This window comes from Alnus glutinosa, chromosome 1 (assembly GCF_958979055.1).
Source record: "Alnus glutinosa chromosome 1, dhAlnGlut1.1, whole genome shotgun sequence".
Lineage (NCBI taxonomy): Eukaryota > Viridiplantae > Streptophyta > Magnoliopsida > Fagales > Betulaceae > Alnus > Alnus glutinosa.
The window spans coordinates 28,687,726-28,706,294 of NC_084886.1; the positions used below are offsets into that span (position 1 = coordinate 28,687,726).

At 42.7% G+C, this 18,569-nt stretch overlaps 1 protein-coding gene across 3 annotated transcripts in view; it reads left to right on the top strand.

Annotated features, from left to right (window-relative positions):
• LOC133878171 (ADP-ribosylation factor GTPase-activating protein AGD4-like) overlaps nucleotides 1-18,569 on the top strand; it is a 69,139-nt gene that overhangs the window by 3,472 nt on the left and 47,098 nt on the right. For 2 of the 3 annotated variants that reach the window (XM_062316685.1, XM_062316691.1), the window contains exons 3-4: nucleotides 10,585-10,685; nucleotides 15,996-16,066. In XM_062316685.1, coding sequence (XP_062172669.1) covers nucleotides 10,585-10,685; nucleotides 15,996-16,066 — 172 coding nt within the window. The remainder of the gene's footprint in view (nucleotides 1-10,584; nucleotides 10,686-15,995; nucleotides 16,067-18,569) is intronic. The other variant, XM_062316698.1, reaches the window with a different exon arrangement.

Sequence of the window (18,569 nt, forward strand, 5' to 3'; positions counted from 1 at the left end):
CAAATCCCAAGAACGAAACCCCCATCGTGCGAAAACAAGATCTAGCATCTTGCACAACCCTAGGGTAAACCACATCTCTTTCCTCCGGACCGGCCCCCTTTGAAGATTCCCCCACCTCAAAGACTCCCGACGACACAAACTGGAACGGCCTTGGCCACGGAGGAAACAAAACCCACTGAAAAGGAGGAAAGGTAGCCGAAACCCCAAGAGGACCTCCAAACTTCCCAAACTGAGGACCCTCACCAAAAATCCTTACCAAGGCAGGGGCATCCGAATGCATCATTGCCTGCCGAAGGAGAGAACCTGAAGGAGTACCAGAAGCAACTCTGCCTACCGAAGGACGCCCAAACTCTGCATGCTCAGCACCGCCAGACGAGGCACCATGCTTACCAAATTGATAGTCCTCAAAACCCGACCTCACCAAGACAGAGCCAGCCGACGGAACTGCCTGCCGAAGGATGAGCCCTGAACCGGAAGAACATAAGTCCACAGAAGACCGCACCCTAGAAGGAAAATCACTCAGAATCACGGGAGGAAGCAACACCGGCGCCGGTAGGGGGGAAAGAATGGCCTGCTTGACGGACTCGACCACAGGAACGAGCTGCCGATCACTAAATCCACCCCCGAAAGGTGATAGACGCAGATCCACCCCAAAATCTGCCACAAACGTCACCTCCAGCCGAATAGCGCTCCCAAGGACCTCCGTCGGACGAAGAAGACTTCCCGGACCCGATCCCCGCCCCGAAAACGCACCAGAAATCGAAGACAGCTTATGACCCGAAATCGCGTCCAACTTGGCATTAGGCTTAATCACTTTAGCCCCAGCCCGAATCCCTTTAAAAATAGACTTAACCCTCTTTAGCATCTGGCCCGTCACAAAACTCACCCTTCGTTTAAACCCAAACACAGACTTAAGGCCCAACTATTTCGAAAAACCACAAGCCCAAACCAGCGCCTTGGAGAAGCGACCCAGAATTTCAAAAAACTTCTCGAACACTCCAAACACGCCATCCCCTTGCATCGAAACGTCGCCCTCAGCAGCTGAATCCCTGGACACGCCATCCGATCTACAGACACTACCTCGAGACCTGATACGATCAACTGCACGATGGTCCATACCCGAGGGACCAACCGCTTGCTTCTCCAGAGCGTAGCAATCAATCGCCTGACGGACCGCCTCCACCTCCATACCCAGCGGCTGCGACCACTCCAACCCGCACCGGTCCGGCAAAGGCCAAGTGCCAACAATCTTCGCCGCAACCCTAGTTCCTGATCAAACACAACTACCACTTAGTTATTGATCAAGTAGTTTTTCTAACTCAACAAAAGAGACTTAAACCATATATACCGTATGAAAGCCACATCAAATAAATATTACTACTCAAATCTGTCCCAACCAACAATTCATTCATAATCTTCATGTATTTAGTAATTTTAGAACCAAAACACCATTATAATCCAATCTGTCCCAATAGTGCTGATTTTATGCAATTTCTTTTAGAAATTCAAAGCTATACTATTACCAACAATTTCTAAAATTTAGTTAAACCCAAATCCAATAAACTTCAAGAAGTAAACAACAACATCAAATTCAGCTGTAAAAGCACATATCTAAAGTCTAAGGAAGTCACAAAGCAAATACCAAAAGAACCTATAAAAATTAAAGTCGAAACCACGTCCTTATAGATCACTTATAATACATAGAACCCATAAGAGTTTTTGATGAATATGAAAAAGAGATTGTAAATTGAAAATTTAGAATTTATTGATGTTAGTGAAGAACTGAATAATGTCACACCCCCAATTTGGAGTAAAGAAAAGGGTGCGAAACCCAGGCATTCATTTTTTTTTTTTTTGATAAGTAATAAAGTCCTCAACCCCCGGCGACTTCAGCGCCTCCTTCACCGTGGCCACCAACCAAGCGGAACGCAGTGAGAAAACCACCACCCTTGAGAAAGACTTCTTTTTTTCCTCCAAACGAAGCTCAGATATACCAAACTTCGCTGATAAAAAGAAATCTTTAGCTTCCACGACAAATCTGCGCTCCATGATTGGCCTCAAGCGTCAAGTTCCGAAAAATTGCATACAAAGGATGAACCCAGAAAATAAAGGGGGGAAAACAACTTGAGCTAGACGTAGAAAAAAAGGAGAGAGAATATGGCGATTTGAAGCTGAAAGCTAGCTAGACGCGCCTACACCCGCCACCGCTAGCGGAGGGACGGAGAGAGGGAGTGAGAGAGAGGAGAGTATAAAAATTTCAATTAGTGACATCCTAGATGACTCTAGTACTAATGCCTTTTACCTTCCCCATTGTTGATCCATTACTTAGTTGTCATGGTTTCCATTAAACATTCAATTTAAAAATTATTTCATTCTAGACCATTTCCTATTATACGTCATTAGAAACTTATTCCCTAAGTTTCTGTCATTAGAGTTCTTAAAATCCTAATTTTCGTGCTAAATTTTTATTGCCCTGGCAATTTTCATTTTATATTATACTCTTGAACGCATGGTTTCATGCGCTGTTAATTTATGCAAATTCGGGGCATGACAACTTGCACATTGAACTGTTGCATAGGCAGTATTGTTTGTGCTTCTTGGGGTCTTAATAAAACCTACAGCTTTGGAACCAATTGAGTTTTTCACTTATGTTTAGGAAATTCAGTAGGTTTGATGTTAGCTACCATAGCCTCAATTTTCATTGATTTGACTCACTATTGGTTTGGATATCATGCATGAAATTCAGTAAGTCCTCTTTAAAGCAGAGTCACATTTACTTTCAATAGACAATATTACTTTTTTTTTGATAAGTAAGAGAAATATCATTAAACAGCGCAAAGCGCAATCAAGTACACAGGAAGTATACAAGAAAGGCATCTAAGTGGAAGAAGAAAACAATACAAGGAAATCATTATAGCTAAACGATAAGGGTGCGAGAAACGCAGCCGACCAAGAGTACAAAGAATGAAAGAAAAAGGAAATGAGATCCTCAGTAGTTCTTTCTTTGTCCTCAAACTGCCTATCATTGCGTTCCCTCCATAAGCACCACATTAGGCAACAAGGGACCATCTTCCACACGACTGCACTCCGAGAGCGGCCACCCGTCCACCAACCAGCGAATAAATCTACCACCCGAAGAGGCATAACCCAAGACAAACTGAAGCGACTAAAGATGGCGTTCCACAAAGCGCGAGCAACCTCACAATGGAGAAGAAGATGATCCACTGATTCCCCATTCATTTTGCACATGTAACATCTATCAATCACTATGACCTGCTTCTTCCTGAGATTGTCCAAAGTAAGGATCTTCCCATGCGCTGCCGTCCAAGCGAAGAAAGCCACTTTCAGAGGAACCTTGGTCCGCCAGATACTTTTCCAAGGAAACTGAATAGCCTCTTTGCAAGCAAGAGTCTTATAGAAAGATCTAACATCAAATTTCCCTTTGTGAGAAGGAGACCACCATAGCTTATCCTCCCCATCGTACTTCACACTGAAAGAGTACAACAAAGAGAAAAAAGAGGCCAAAACATCCACCTCCCAGTCATGGGCCGCTCGGAAAAAGCTAACATCCCACTGATAAGACCCACTCACCACAACCAAATGGTCTGCTACAAGAGCGTCCTTGTCACGTGCAATATCATACAAACCTGGGAAAGCTTCCTTGAGAGGCGCCTCACCACACCACACATCATCCCAAAAACGGATCCTAGATCCATTTCCCAACATGAGTCTGATATGGTTGCGAAACGAACTCCAACCCTTCCTAATATTCTTCCAAAGCCCCACTCCGTGAGACCCAGGGGGGTCTAAAGAACACCAACCATCCCGAGTAGGTCCAAACTTTGCATCCACAACTGGTTTCCACCAAGCATCTCTCTCATGGACATAGCGCCACAGCCACTTCCCTAATAGAGCCTTATTGAAGAGCCTCAAATTCCTGATGCCCAAGCCACCACTTGAAATAGGGGAACAAACCTTGGACCAATTAACCAGATGAAATTTAAATTCTTCACCTATGCCACCCCACAAGAAATCTCGATACAACTTCTCTATACGATTAGCTACACTGGAAGGAATAGGGAATAGAGATAGAGATAGAAAGTACGTCGGAAGATTAGAGAGAGTGCTTTTTATCAGGGTTACTCTGCCACCCTTCGACAGATACAACCGCTTCCAGCTAGCCAGGCGTCTCTCGATCTTCCCAGCTACCTCATCCCAGCTAGACTTAGCCTTATAAGGAGCCCCCAATGGGAGACCAAGATACTTTAAAGGAAGAGACGAGACTCCACAACCCAGAATGCCAGCAAGATCATCCATATTATCCACAATACCCACAGCAACCAAAACTGACTTGTCCAAATTAATCTTCAAACCTGAAACAGCTTCAAAGGACAGTAATAACATTCGAAGATAGAGAAGATGATCAGGACTAGCCCCGCAGAAAACTAAAGTATCGTCTGCGAATAAAAGGTGAGAAACATTAATCACTCCATTGCTTCTAGAGCCCACAGAGAAGCCAGAGAGAAAACCCCTTTGAACAGAAATAGAGAACAGCTTACTAAATGCCTCCATCACAATGACGAACAAAAGAGGCGACAGAGGATCACCTTGTCTAATACCACGAGAGCTGCTAAAAAAACCAGAAGGGGTGCCGTTCACCAAAACCGAGAAACGCACCGATGAAATACAATGCGCTATCCATGAACACCATCTCTCCCCGAAGCCACATCTTCTCAACATATACAATAAGAAGTCCCAGTTAACATGATCATTAGCCTTCTCAATATCCAATTTACATAGTAACCCAGGCTCACCTGATTTGATGCGACTATCCAAACACTCATTCGCTATAAGAACAGAATCAAGAATTTGCCTCCCTTTCACAAAAGCATTTTGGGGATTCGAAATTATCTTCGCCACCACCTTTTTGAGTCTATTAGAAAGAACTTTAGCAATGATCTTATAGACACCACTTACAAGACTAATAGGCCGAAAATCTTTAAGATCCATGGCCCCAATCTTCTTCGGAATTAATGCTAAAAAAGTGGCATTAATGCTTTTGACAAACTTACTATGAGTGTGGAAGTCCTGGAATACCCCCATGAGATCGGTCTTGATCACCTCCCAACAATCTTGGTAGAAAGCAAGAGTAAACCCATCAGGACCTGGAGCCTTATCATGATTCAAACCTTTAACCACCTCTAAGACCTCCCTCTCCTCAAAAGGAAGTTCTAACGAATGAGCTTCACCCACATCCAAACTGTCAAAAACAAGGTTATCCATCCTAGGCCTCCAACTGAGAGGTTCTGCAAAAAGAGATTTATAATATTGAGCAACATGATCCTTAATAACCTGTTGATCAGAAGAGATAGAGCCATTGACAGAGAGAGACTCAATGGAATTGGATCTCCTATTCGAATTGGCTATACGATGAAAGAATTTGGTGCATTTGTCACCCTCTTTAAGCCAAAGAGCCCTAGACTTCTGTCTCCAGCTAATCTCCTCCTGCAAAACAGAATTCTCCAAATCTCTAACAACCCCAATTTTCCTCGCCTTTTCTTCAGGAGTTAAACCCCGTTGTTCCTCCAAGCAATCAAGAGCACACAATTCTTCCATATGCATTTTCTTACGGAATTCCACATTACCAAACTCCTGTTCGTTCCATCTTTTGAGATCAATCTTCAAAGCCTTAAGCTTTTGAGAAAAGATGAAGCTGGGCGAACCTTGAAAACGATAGGACTCCCACCACAAACGCACCCTATCCACAAACCCTTCAGCCTTTAGCCACATATTCTCAAACTTGAACGGTCTGGGACCCCAATGAACACCACCACAATCAAGAAGAATAGGAAAATGATCAGAACACAGTCTTGGAAGCCTTTTCTGAAGAGAACCTGGAAACTTGACTTCCCAATCTGGAGAAACAAGAAATCTATCAAGGCGAGACCAAGAGGGGATCTCCTGATTATTAGACCACGTAAAAGGCCCTCCTACGAGAGGAAAATCCATAAGATCCTGCTCAAAGATAAAGTCCGAAAACTCCATCATAGCCGCATTAATACGAGCATCTCTAGATCTTTCAGCAGGAAAGCGTGTGACATTGAAATCACCCCCGATGCACCATGGTACCTCCCACCAAGAAGAAAGGCCAGCTAACTCGTCCCAGAGGGAACTTCTAAGAGAGTCAAAGTTAGGACCGTAGACTCCAGCAAAAGCCCAAGAGAAATTATCAGCAACGCTTCTGAAAGAGCAGGCAACAACAAACTCACCCACATACACTTCAATCTTCTCTACAACCCTTCTATCCCACATAATCAATATACCACCAGAGGCCCCGCGAGAAGCTAGATAGCACCAATCAACAAAGTGACAAATCCACAGACTTCTCACTAAACTATTAGACACAAAATCCAGTTTAGTTTCTTGCAAGCATATAATGTCAGCCTTCCATTGCCTTAATAAATTTCTGACTTTCAACCGCTTGGCACCCTCGTTTAACCCTCTAACATTCCAAGAGAGGATTTTAGGCTTCATAAACACCACCATAAGCCCTTCCTTTGCACCTACCACGTGAGGTGCTGCCACTATGAACGTCATAATTAACAGAACAAGCTAATCTGTTTAATTCCCTCTTACCTTTGATGCTCAAGCTAGAGCTAGGATCCGCTTCCTTCTTTTCATTACTGACGATGATAGCCCCGAACACAGCTGAAAGCTGATCTTCAAAACCATCGCAAGTAATTCCCACCCATTGGCAATACGCTAGAACCGCTCTCAAAAAGCCCTCTGGATTCTTCTTACCAGAAGCACCCCTGACCTTATCAATAAAAGACAGAGGTACAGGCTCATCCTCTGGAATTAAAGCAAGTTCTGTCCCCTTCCTAACTCCTGGACTATGAATCAAATCAAGTGGAGAGAGACCCGCAGAGACCAGAGGGTCCGGAGAGCCCGAACCAGCCCACACAGTCAGCATATCAATAGAATCCTTAATGGGTTTGGCAGAATCAACCGGGTTTGTGGGAGAGATCTCCAGAACCGGAATGGACAAAACAGTCCCCGAGCACAGTACCGAGGGTCTAACTGGAACAGGGACAACAGGGACAACAGGGACAGGATCTCCGGCAGCCTCTGGAAACTTTGGAGCCAGACCCGACTTCTCAATCATACCCCTTTCTCCCTCCGGCGTTTCTCCGTCCGACTCTGGCCGAGAATCCCGCTCAGGACAAGAAGAGCGCCCGACACACTGATTCCCCGGAGCATGGGTATCGGAAGAAAGAAAACCCAGCCCACCGGAGTTCTTAGGAGTTGCCGGAGAATTACCTGAGCCCATTACTCCCTTCGCCGGCGACCTATCCTCCTCGGGAGACAGAGCCCGATCTTTCAGGTCTAAGGCAATGGGCTTCGGAACCTTCTGAATCCAACGAAGCCTCCTCTTCTTCTTGGGTTTATTCTTGCTCTTCCGCCCATTAATCTTGGGCCTTAGGCCAGGCCCAAGCTCAAGAAGCCCATCACACACCCTGCTGTAAGCTTGGTCCACATCAGCCTTCAACTTCTCCAGCTGGCTTTTCCAGGTCAAAAGAGAGGAAAACCAGTTCAGCTCTCCTGTCAGCTGATTTCCTGCGGAAGTCTTGCCATGGACGCAACCGGTCTTGTCACGAGCAGTAGAGACCATCTTGGCCTTCGTAAAATCAGAGCCACAACGGTAACAGTGGTCTTTACCCCCCGGGTTCGTTTGAAAAATCGCTTTTTCAGAACCACTCGAAAACGCTACCGGCAGCTTCTGCTTCTCCGGGCGGTCACCCTTGTCTTCAGCCAGAGGAATCGCTGGTTGAGACTGCGACCTCTCCTCCTCCAAACGGCCGGGTCCTGAACGCAGAACTGTTGCAAAGGAAGGCACATCATCTTTGTTGATAGTTCTAGAATGATCACCTTGATCATACCCTCCAATGGCACCATCACCATTCCTCCTTGACTTCTCTATAACTGAAGCATGACGGCCCATTCCGAACCTAAGCGGAACTTTTAGGAATGCACTGATTTTATCCAATTCAAGGACGAAACTCCTCCAGCCCCTCCCATCACGACCTTCTGGAATGAAGATAATACCTCTCCGACCACCCACCCCATAAGCTGCCACTTCAAGAAACCTTCCAGCTGCATTGCCACCTCGTCTGACTATGAGTACCTTAGACCCCTCTCTGAAAGACCTGATAAAGTCCTTCTCCTCCGGGCACCACTGCAAGTTCTCCATTGTCAACGCCAACCACTCTAAGCTTTGAGCACTAAGAAGGACCAACCCGGAGAATGACTTCCTCCTTTCTTCCAATCTCACCACCGAAGCACCTTCTACCACCGTGAAAACGAAAGTCTTGGCCTCCACACAACACCATCGCTCCATAACACACCTCTCACCAAGAGTACAAAGAATGAAAGAAAAAGGAAGTGAGTTCCTCAATAGTTCTTTCTTTAACCTAGATTATGGTCGCACCATTGTTGTGGTGGTCCATTTACACTGTTGCAGTCATCGATGGTATCTATTCGTGTTCCTGTGGTGGCTGTTTGCGTCATTTGGTTGCCGACGACAATTGCTTCAATTGCATCACTGATAGTATCAGGGTAGTTAAGTAATCAAAGGTTGCAGTGCATGACGTTGAGCTTGAAGTTGACGCATCAGTGCTGGAGTTTGGGGTTTTCAAGAAGCTTCTTGATATTTTTGAAGCGTGGCTAGTTTGGGCTTGTGGGCATGGGCTAAATTGGGCTTGTATTCCTCTTTTGGGCTGAAGCGGAGAATGGGCAGTAATGGGTTGGGCCGGATGTGTTTAAGGGCTGGGTCCAGAAGGGTGGGCTGTAGGCCCACCCCCTTTTCAGTGGGTTTTGTTTTCACCGAGGTTGTTCTCCTCGATGTATGGGTGTTCTCCCTAGTTTTTACCTGGTATGTCTTGGAGGGACCAACAGTCTTCTTGGGTCTTTGAGGTGGGTGAATCTTCGAAGGTGGATGATCCTGAGGGAGGGGTTGTATACCCCAGGGTAGTGCAAGATGCTAGGTCGTGTTTTCGCATGATGGAGTTTTCTTTCAAGGGGTCTGAGAAGGGTTTTCTGAGTTTATTGACTTTAGTTGATGAGGGGCAGCACTCTGTCTCTGCTCCTAAGAAAAAAGGGAAAAGAGAGGTAAAAAATCTAGAATGTTCGATCAATTTCGATGGCCTAGGGGTGTTGGTTCTAGCTGGGTTAGAGGCAAGAGGTTGGGGGTTTAATGTAGCATTTCTTCTGTCTTTTGGGTTTTTTTTTTTGTTGTTATTCCTTTGTTTTTTGTTTTTCTTTTGTTTTGGTGTCCTTGTATACTCCCTGTATGCTTAAAGACTCCTTTACGCTTTTTTAATGCTATTTCTTTTATTACCTATCAAAAAAAAGTATAGCACTTGCATTTCTCTCTACATTTGCTCCATGGAAGAATTCGTTGCAGTAGCATCATTCTTCAATTCAACCCAGCTCAGGAAGTATCCATATACTTGAAACATTAGGTGCATATAGTCCACTCAAAGGTGCTTCTACACATGCATTATTATATTGCGCATCTGCTTTAGAGATAGGAGTTCAAAGATCACCTGGAGTTTATAACATTTTTCGCCAAAAGCTAATCGTGTTTCTACTTAAAAAACGAAAAAAGGTTCACTATGAGGCTCCGTTTTTTAAATTGTCATATTTCTAGCGGCACATGTGAGAAGAGTCGTGAAATGGGGTTTCTGTAATGATTTCATAAGGTGTGCACTCTTGCACGAAGGGCATTTGTCTATTTACTTGGGTAAATCAAATTAGCGAAGCACCCGCTACTAACCTCTCAATGGAGAACTTGCTTTCATAGGGAATTCTAAAAATGCTTAATTATAAAAAAAAAAAAAAATTTGAAAAAAAAGGAAAAAAAAGAGAAAGAAATTCTAAAAATGCTTTCTACCAATCAAAGCTCTAAACCTTCTCTAACAAACCAGCTTTGACAAAGTGAGACATCACATCAATCGGTATAGCAACCTTAAATTTTTTTGAAAATCAGAATTTGGCTTTGTTTAAACCTTTGGCACAGGAACCACAGGCCTTTCCAGATGTTTATAGGATTTTCATTTCCTACAAAGATGAAGCCCCAGTCAAAATTGTGTCTGCATTACATATTTTTCCACATTGGTGAATCCACGCATCTGAACGTGCAAGAGTTCCTTCTGTAGTATCGTGGATTAAATAGCCTATAATATCTATCATCTATCCATAATCTCTCTCTCTCTCTCTCTCTCTTACTGGCAGTTTTTTGTGTATCCTGTCCCAATCTCTTTCTTGTTGTAGAGTTAATATCTTAATTTGTTTGGAGGATAGAGGGAAAGTAGTGTGTTTCCATAAACATCCTATTTGTGTCCTACAACATTTATATTTTTATTTTTGAACATACTTATGTTTGTTTGTATTGATAAAAAAGAAAAAAGAATCCTTATGTTTGTTTGCAACGCCTTTAGAAATTAAGGTTGACGACAGGGCATTGGGAAGTTGCTGATTTCTTGTTTTGTTTTATTTTTTTTTTGCCTTTTTTTTTTTTAACAGAGCAGCTCTTGGAGAAGCATTTAATGGCGAAAGTGCCTTTGCTGATTCATTAGAAGCATTTGGTGGTGGACTGGATGATCCTATTAGCACATCCATAGGAGGTTGTTGGGATCAATAGTTGTATTTTGCTTTACTTGTCTTTTAAAAAATGGTCAGAAACCCGAAGGTGCTTTTTTAGTAAATAATAGTAAAGCATTTAACTATATATTATTTATAAACACCAACCAAATTCTGTTTATAAACTATTCTTATTATTATGGATATTGCAATTGGACAAACAATTAATGTCGTTATTATTACTGTTGTCGTTATTGTTATTATAACACAAGCTGCCTATTTCATCCATCACAGCCCAAATCCATCCCAGCCAAGGCAGACAGGCGGATCCATTCCCATGACCCCGGTAACATTATCCCCCCCCCCCCCAAACGACATTTGCAGAAAAGTTAAGGACTAGCGGAACAAAGATCGGTGAAGAATTTAAACTCCCCTTCTTGACAACAAGAGGCCACTCAGCCTCAACACTTCTTGGAATGCAACCCCCAGCAAGCCTTGAGGCACAAGCACCAGTAGCTGAGCTGTCTAACCAGCCCCCAGGCTGAAGTCCATGAACAACACCACCCAAAGAACCTGAACTGTTAACATCATTACCCAAACTTGCTGCAAGACTGGCCACGGATTCTGCTTCACACGAGCCACCTGAAGTCTCCGCGCCACAAGGAGAGCATCTCTGATCAGCCAATGAAGTCACCAGAGGTTGAGCAAGTGGAAGCGTAAGATCTTCCATATGCGTCACCTTCGACCCATCACTGTCGACAGCATTTGAAGGATTTGGAAGGCTCCCCCCAAAGGCTCTGCGGCATCTTTGGCAGACTCAGTGTTGCACAACTTCCTCCCCTCCATGTGAAATGGCAACCCTGGACCAGCACCAGAAGTACCCAACACTGACCCAAAGACTACCCCAGAGGTGAAGGCACAGGCCCCTTATCCCCTTTGGGGGAGGCTTGTCCCGTCACCTCTGGAGTTGTCTTTGGGTCAGTGCCGGGTACTTCTGGTCCTGGTTTGCGGTTGTCATTTCGAGTGGAAAAGGGAGGACAACGTGCAACACAGAGTCTGCCTTAGATGCTGTCGACAGTGATGAGTCGAAAGTGGCACACATGGAAGATCCTCTGCTTCCACTTGCTCAGCTTCTGGTGACTTCGTTGGCTGATCGGTAATGCGATCCCTGTGGCGTGGAGGCTTCAAGTGGAGCGTGTGAAGCAGAATTCGTTGCTAGTCTTGCAGCAAGTTTGGGTAATGATGTTACCAGTTCAGGGCCTTTGGGTTGTGTGCTTGGACTTCGGCTTGGGGGCTGGTTAGATAGCCCATGTACTGGTGCTTGTGCCTTAGGGCTTGCTGAGGGTTGGATTTCAAGACATGTTGAGGCTGAGTGGGTTCTTGCTGTCCGGAAAGGGAGTTTAAATTCTTCACCGATCTTTGTTCCCTCTGTCCTTAACTTTTTTGTGGATGTCGAATACCCTAAAGGCTATTACAATTTAAAAAACAAATCAAATCTACCAGATTCTATGAGTCAAAATTAACATTTACAATAACCCAATCCAAAAGATATCTCAGAAATGAGGATTTTTGAAAAAGCACTTGGACTCGCTATCCTCAAAGAGACGCCGATTCCTTTCTCCCCAAGTGCTTCACAGTAATAGTGTAGGAATAACTTTCTTGATTGCCTCTTTGGCGTTGCCTGACCCTTAAAATTTCCAGCAATGCAGGAGCTCTAGGATGTTACTAGGGATGACCTAAGAAACCCGGAAAATGTTAAGAACCAAGTGCTAGAGACCAGCAGTGTACTTGCAGTGGATGGGAAGATGATTAATAGTTTCCTCATTCTTTTTATAAAGGCAAGACCAGTTAGCTAGATGGAAACCTTGCCTTCTAAAGTTAGCTGCCGTGAGGATTCTACCAATTGCTCCTGTCCATAAGAAGAAAGCAATGCGAGGAGGGATCTTAACCTTCCAAATACTTTTCCAAGGAAATGAACTATGCTCACCTTATTGTAACATACTATAAAACCTCTTTACTGCAAAGCCGTGCCTGCTAAATGGTGTTCACAACATACTATCTACTTCTCTCGAATGAGAATTTGAAGAGTATAATAGATTGAGAAAGGAGTCAAGAGATTCTAGTTCCCAATCATGGGTTGCCCTATTGAAGCTTGGATTCCAATGGATTGGGGAACTGAAGAGGTCCAAATTGTCTAACACTAAGGCCTCCTCGTTATGAGTAATTGAATAGAATTTAGAAAATGAATACTTAAGAGCCACTTTTCCCAACCACACGTCATGCCAAAAGTGAATGTTGGAATCGTCCCCAACCTTCTAGGAAACAAAGTTGGAAAAAGAATCCCAACCGTTTATAATATTCCTCCAAAGACTCACCCCATAAGGTCCTCGAGCTTCCTCTGAACACCAACTCTCTTTGGATCCCGTACATCATAACAATTACCTCTCTCCATAATTTTTTTTACTCGTCCCGAATCTCAAAAGCCACTTACCGAGGAGAGCTTTGTTGAATACCCAACCCCCCCTTTAGGAAGTGGGGAGCAAACAATCTTCCAATTTACCAAGTGAAATTTGGGTTCCCCATATGGACCATCCCAAAGAAAATCTCTCTCAAGGCGCTCCAATCTCCTAGCTGTGCCTACTGGTAAATGGAAGAGGGATAAGAAGAATGAAGGAATATTGGATAGTGTATTCTTGATGAGAGTAAGGTGCCCCCCTTTAGACAAGTAGATCTTCTTCCAACTAGCCAACCTTTTTTCTATTTTCTTGACTACCCCATCCTAAATGGCTTTTTTGAAAGGAGCACCTAGAGGGAGACCCAAGTATCTTAGCGGAAGAGAAGAGATGTTACAACTGAGAATACTGGCTAGCTTCTCAATATGTGCAACCTCCCCTACGACGAGTAACTTAGATTTTTGGAGGTTGACCTTCAAACCCGAAATGGCCTCAAAACACATGAAAATGTGATCCAAAGTAAGAATTTGATCATTATTTGCGTCACACATAATAAATGTATCATCCACAAACAAAAGATGAGATATTGCCAAAGGGGTATTGTTGAGGCTGTCTACTCGGAATCCTGATAAAAAAAACCCCCAACCAAGGCTCTAGAGAGCATCCATGACTATCACAAAGAGAAGGGGCGAGAGAGGGTTCCCTTGGCAAAGGCCCTGAGTACTTTCGAAGAAGCCATGCAGGCTACTGTTGATCAGGATAGAAAAGCGGGCCGTGGAAATACAAGCAAAAATCCACTTCCTCCATTTAGAACCAAACCTACTACGCCCCAATATATAAGAGAGGATATCCTAGTTGACATGGTCCAGGTCTAGTTTGCAAGTTATACAAGTTTGAGGTGGGAGATGGCTCCAAGGTTAGATTCCTACTATGCCCCAATATATAAGAGAGGATATCCTAGTTGACATGGTCCAGGTCTAGTTTGCAAGTTATACAAGTTTGAGGTGGGAGATGGCTCCAAGGTTAGATTTTAGCATGATCTTTGGTGTGGGGATTTGGTCATTAAAGAAGCCTTTCCAAATCTATTTGGTATTGCTTGCGCAATGGTGGTTCCATTCAATGGAACGTCAACTTTATTAGAGCGGCTCATGATTGGGAGGTGGATGTAACCCCAAGGGTTTGGGTCAATTGGTAAGAGCATTGGTCTTTGTGGTAGTCCCATGAAGTCTAAGGTTCGAATATCCATGGTGCAAACAATTCATTGTGGCTAGCCCGTTGGCGAAGCTGGAGTATTATTTGATCCGTATGGAGGAGGCGCTTTACACGGGTATGAGGTTTACTTGACATGGGTGGACACACTAAGTAGCCCTGCCTTGGAGGGATTCCTCGTCAGAAAAAAAAAAAGATTGGGAGGTAGATGTCATTGCCTTGTTTTTCAGGGTGTCCTATTTAGCTAGAGTGAGATAGGAAGGTGAAGACAAACTATGGTAGGTCCCATTCAAAAAAGGGTTTGTTGTTAAATCATTCTTCAATGTCATGGGTTGTAATGATGGCTTTCACACTTATTAAAGGGAAGAGTGTTTGGTGAACTAAGGTTCCTTTAAGGGCGGCCTTTTTTGTTTGGTCGGCAGCCTTAAGGAAGATCCTTATCATAGATTTTTTTTTTTGATAAGTAATCAAAGAAATATGTAAAAAGCGTAAGACGCTCCTAAACATACAGAAAGTATACAAAGGAAACCAAACACGAGCAAGCAAAAAAAAAACAAAAGAGAAAACCCGCAAAACCCTACAAACAGCTGAGACACCAAGATCCACAACCCAAACCCTAAACTTGCCAAAAACACCCTAGACTAAATGACATCAATAGTCTTTTTTCCTTTTTCCCGGCAAGAATGAACACCCCTAGCATTAAAGTTTATCGAGCATTCTAAGTTCTTAACCTCTTTACTCCCTTTAGGCTTAGGAAGAGGCAAGACCCTCTTGACACTGACCCTCATTAATTAAAGTCAAGAACTCCAAAAAACTCTTCTCATCACCCTTGAAAGAGATCCCCATAGTGTGATAACACAATTTTGCATCCTGCACAACCTCTGGAAGATGTTCGTCATTGTGGTCGATAGGTGCTGCATGTGTAAAAGGAATGAGGAATTCGTGGAATCCATTGTGAGGTTGCTTGTGCCTTGTGGAATGTTGTTGTTGTTTTTTTATTTTTATTTTTTTATTTTTAAAATCGATACGGGCTGTCTTGGGTTATGCGTAGATGAGTAGTCGACTTGTATGCCTATTGGTGGACTGTCGGCAGTACTTAGAGTGCTGTTGTGTGGAAGATGGTACATTTGTGCCTTTTGTGGTGTTTATGGAGGGAAATGAACAACATAAATTTTGAGGACCGTGAGAGGACATTAGAAGAGATTAAGTATTTATCTTTCAATACTTTGTATCTTTGGACAACTATTGTTATTTTCTCTTGTATATTTCCCATGTACTTGGGGGCATTTTATGCTTTTAATGATATTCTGAGTACTTATAGAAAAGAAAAATCATTTTCCTGCAAAATTTTAATGCCCCTTCTGTTTCAGTTGCAAAAGAATTATCATTTTCAGAATTCATTTGCCAAATGAACTAATTTTGTATTTATAGGCTAATATACAATGTTGAATATTTGGCAATCACTTGACGAGTATTATTTTTTAATATGAGGAGCTATAGTGTAAATTTTAATTGAATAGGAGGTTCCTTGTTCCAAGTTAAAGGATTAATGAGTTACTAATCATGTTCAAAACGAGCTTTAATAATACTGACAGATGCAGGATTCTGGGGCCCGGTTTGCTTGCTAAGCTGACATGACCAATATGAGGAGCTATAGTGTAATTTCCTATTTATCTGATTCCTTTGTTCCAGGTCCAGTCATATCCAAGTTTATAACCGCATTTCGTGAGCTTGCTACTCATAAAGAGTTTCTTCGTTCTCAAGTGAGTCCTCAAATTGCCAATCAATGAAGTTGTTCTTTCAAATGGTGTTTAGTAGCCTTTTTTTTTTTTTTGACAAGTTCAAATGGTGTTTAATAGTATACGAGCCATGCCAAAAAATTCCGGCCAGTCTTTGCAACAGTGCCACCACTGTATCCATGAGCCATTCCACACTCACCTTACCCAGAATAACAATTCAAGAAACACCCCTACACCTTTCAACAAAATGTAAGACAGAAGAACCTTCCACTGCCGATAGCTCAAACATTTTAGATTACACGACAAACTAGCTTTGAAAAACCCATCCCAACCGCTGAAAGCAATGCCGGTAGAGAGAGAGAGAGAGAGAGAGAGCACCTCCCTTCCACTACAATCTTTTTTTTTTTTTTGCCTCCCTTGGCATTCAGTCATTTCTTTAACATGCCTTTGGTCTTAATAATTGCTAAACCAAGCTGATTTTTCATTTAGCATATTGATTTCTCAACATGCGGATGAATGATCTTTAAATTTAACGCAAATTAATAGTAATCTTCTTATACAAGTATCCTTCATGGTAAAATAAATGGAAAACTGAGTGGAACTGTGGACAACTTTTGTCTGTTTGAAAAAAAATGTATTTTTTTCCTAGGAATGTGAGCTCAAGATGTAGTAGTACCATGATGTATGTGAAGGATGTTGATGCATTAACACTGCAATTGCTGCTTGATGCAGGAACATTGAAAGTGTTGGCCTGATCTTATTTTAGTTCTTATTTTAAGAAAAGTACCATTTGTTTTATTTTATTTGAAGTCTTTTAAAAGGGTCATGTGATAGTCATGTTAGTCACTTAAGTAGTATCACCCTCTTCAACTATTAGCACAACACTAAGAATATGTTCTAGCTATAAATACATCTTACGAGATTGTAAGCAGCCACTTTTGATTATTCTATCAGAAATGAAAAAAAGAGAGTGGTCCAAAACAAATCCTAGAATTCCTTATTTCCTCCATTTAACTTTACACTTACATTTCTTCATTTCTCTGTGATAGTTCTTATTGAATCAACTTCAATAATCCGTTAGAAATTCTCTACAACACCAGACCTGTTGGGTTTATTGCTTTGGATTTGGTATCAGAGCAGATTTTGGTTCATTCCCATTGCTGCCTGTGTAGTGGAGGACGTGGAGAAAGAGGACGGTATGCACCAACTGCAGAAATCACAGAAATAAGGCGCATGGTTGAGGAGTTGTCGTGTGCTGTTCAAGCTTTCAAGTGACGAGAATGTGTGGGGCCCCAGGAGGAATTACTAGAAGGCAACTGCAATTCCTTGGGCGTAGCGGAAGGTGGCTTCGAGGATGAGGAGGAGACCAATGTTAATGAAGATGGAAATCCATTCCATGGATGAGCATTTCGGGAAGAACCAGCATGCTGTCCTGGATTTGAGGAGAGATTAGTGAGAAGTCTTGATGTAAGTGTAGATGGTGTGAAGGTGGGGTTGCTGAATTTTAAGGTGATACACATGCTGAAGATTATTTGGATTGGGAGGCCAGTATTGAATACTACTTTGAGTGGAAATGTCAGATGAAAGAAATGTGCAGTTTGTGAAGCTTAAATTTTGAGGAGTTTGTCTCCAATGTTGGAAGAGAATTGGGGAGCAACGTTATCGTCGAGTGAAGTACAAAATCTGCACGTGGGACCATATGTTTTGTACCAACTTTTTCATGGATTGAAGCTGTTACGTAGGTTATTTAAAAATGTGCTTAATTATTCTAGCACTCTGTGAGACATTCCTTTCTATTTGTAGAAGCTTTGTACAAGATTCTGGATAGGACACAGCTCACACTACACAGCTCACTAGGGACACCTTACCATGTTTCTAGAATATGTACGCATCATATTATTCTAACAGAAGCAATGCCATCAGAGTGTGGAGGCATATTCATCTGAATTTAATTTATCTATTCGTGTTGGCCTCGATGAAACTAATGAGCAACTTACTGTCCGTTATCTTTTGGGATTAAGTTCGCTTGTGCAAGATGAGATAGGGGTTGTTAGGCTCACCAATTTGGAGGATGCGGGGCAACTTGCTTTGTAGGCTGAGTAAGGATAATAAGGCTTGGGCCGAGAAAGACTTTAATAATAACTGTTGGTTCTACAATTCATTGAGGCCTTATTACTGCTCGTAATTTAAGAGTTGATCAAACAGCTCTGTGTAATGATGGAGGTTCTGAAAATTGCCATCATAATGAGATGTGACTTGATAATGTTGTTGATCGAGTCGAGAAAGTGAAGGAAGTTGCTAGAATTAGGGCTCCAAATCATGATGTAGCAACTCTGCTTTCCGCTATGATTGTGGAGAGAGAGAGAGGCAGCGCATCTTATTCATGTCTAGAAAGAAGAGTTCACTTAGCTGAAGGCGAGGAGGTAGAAGAAGAGATGAATAATTCGATGATTATGGTGAGAAAGAGGAGGAAATGGATGTGCTACCAACTTGTGGAGAGAGTTTGGTGGTTAGAAGAATCTTAACA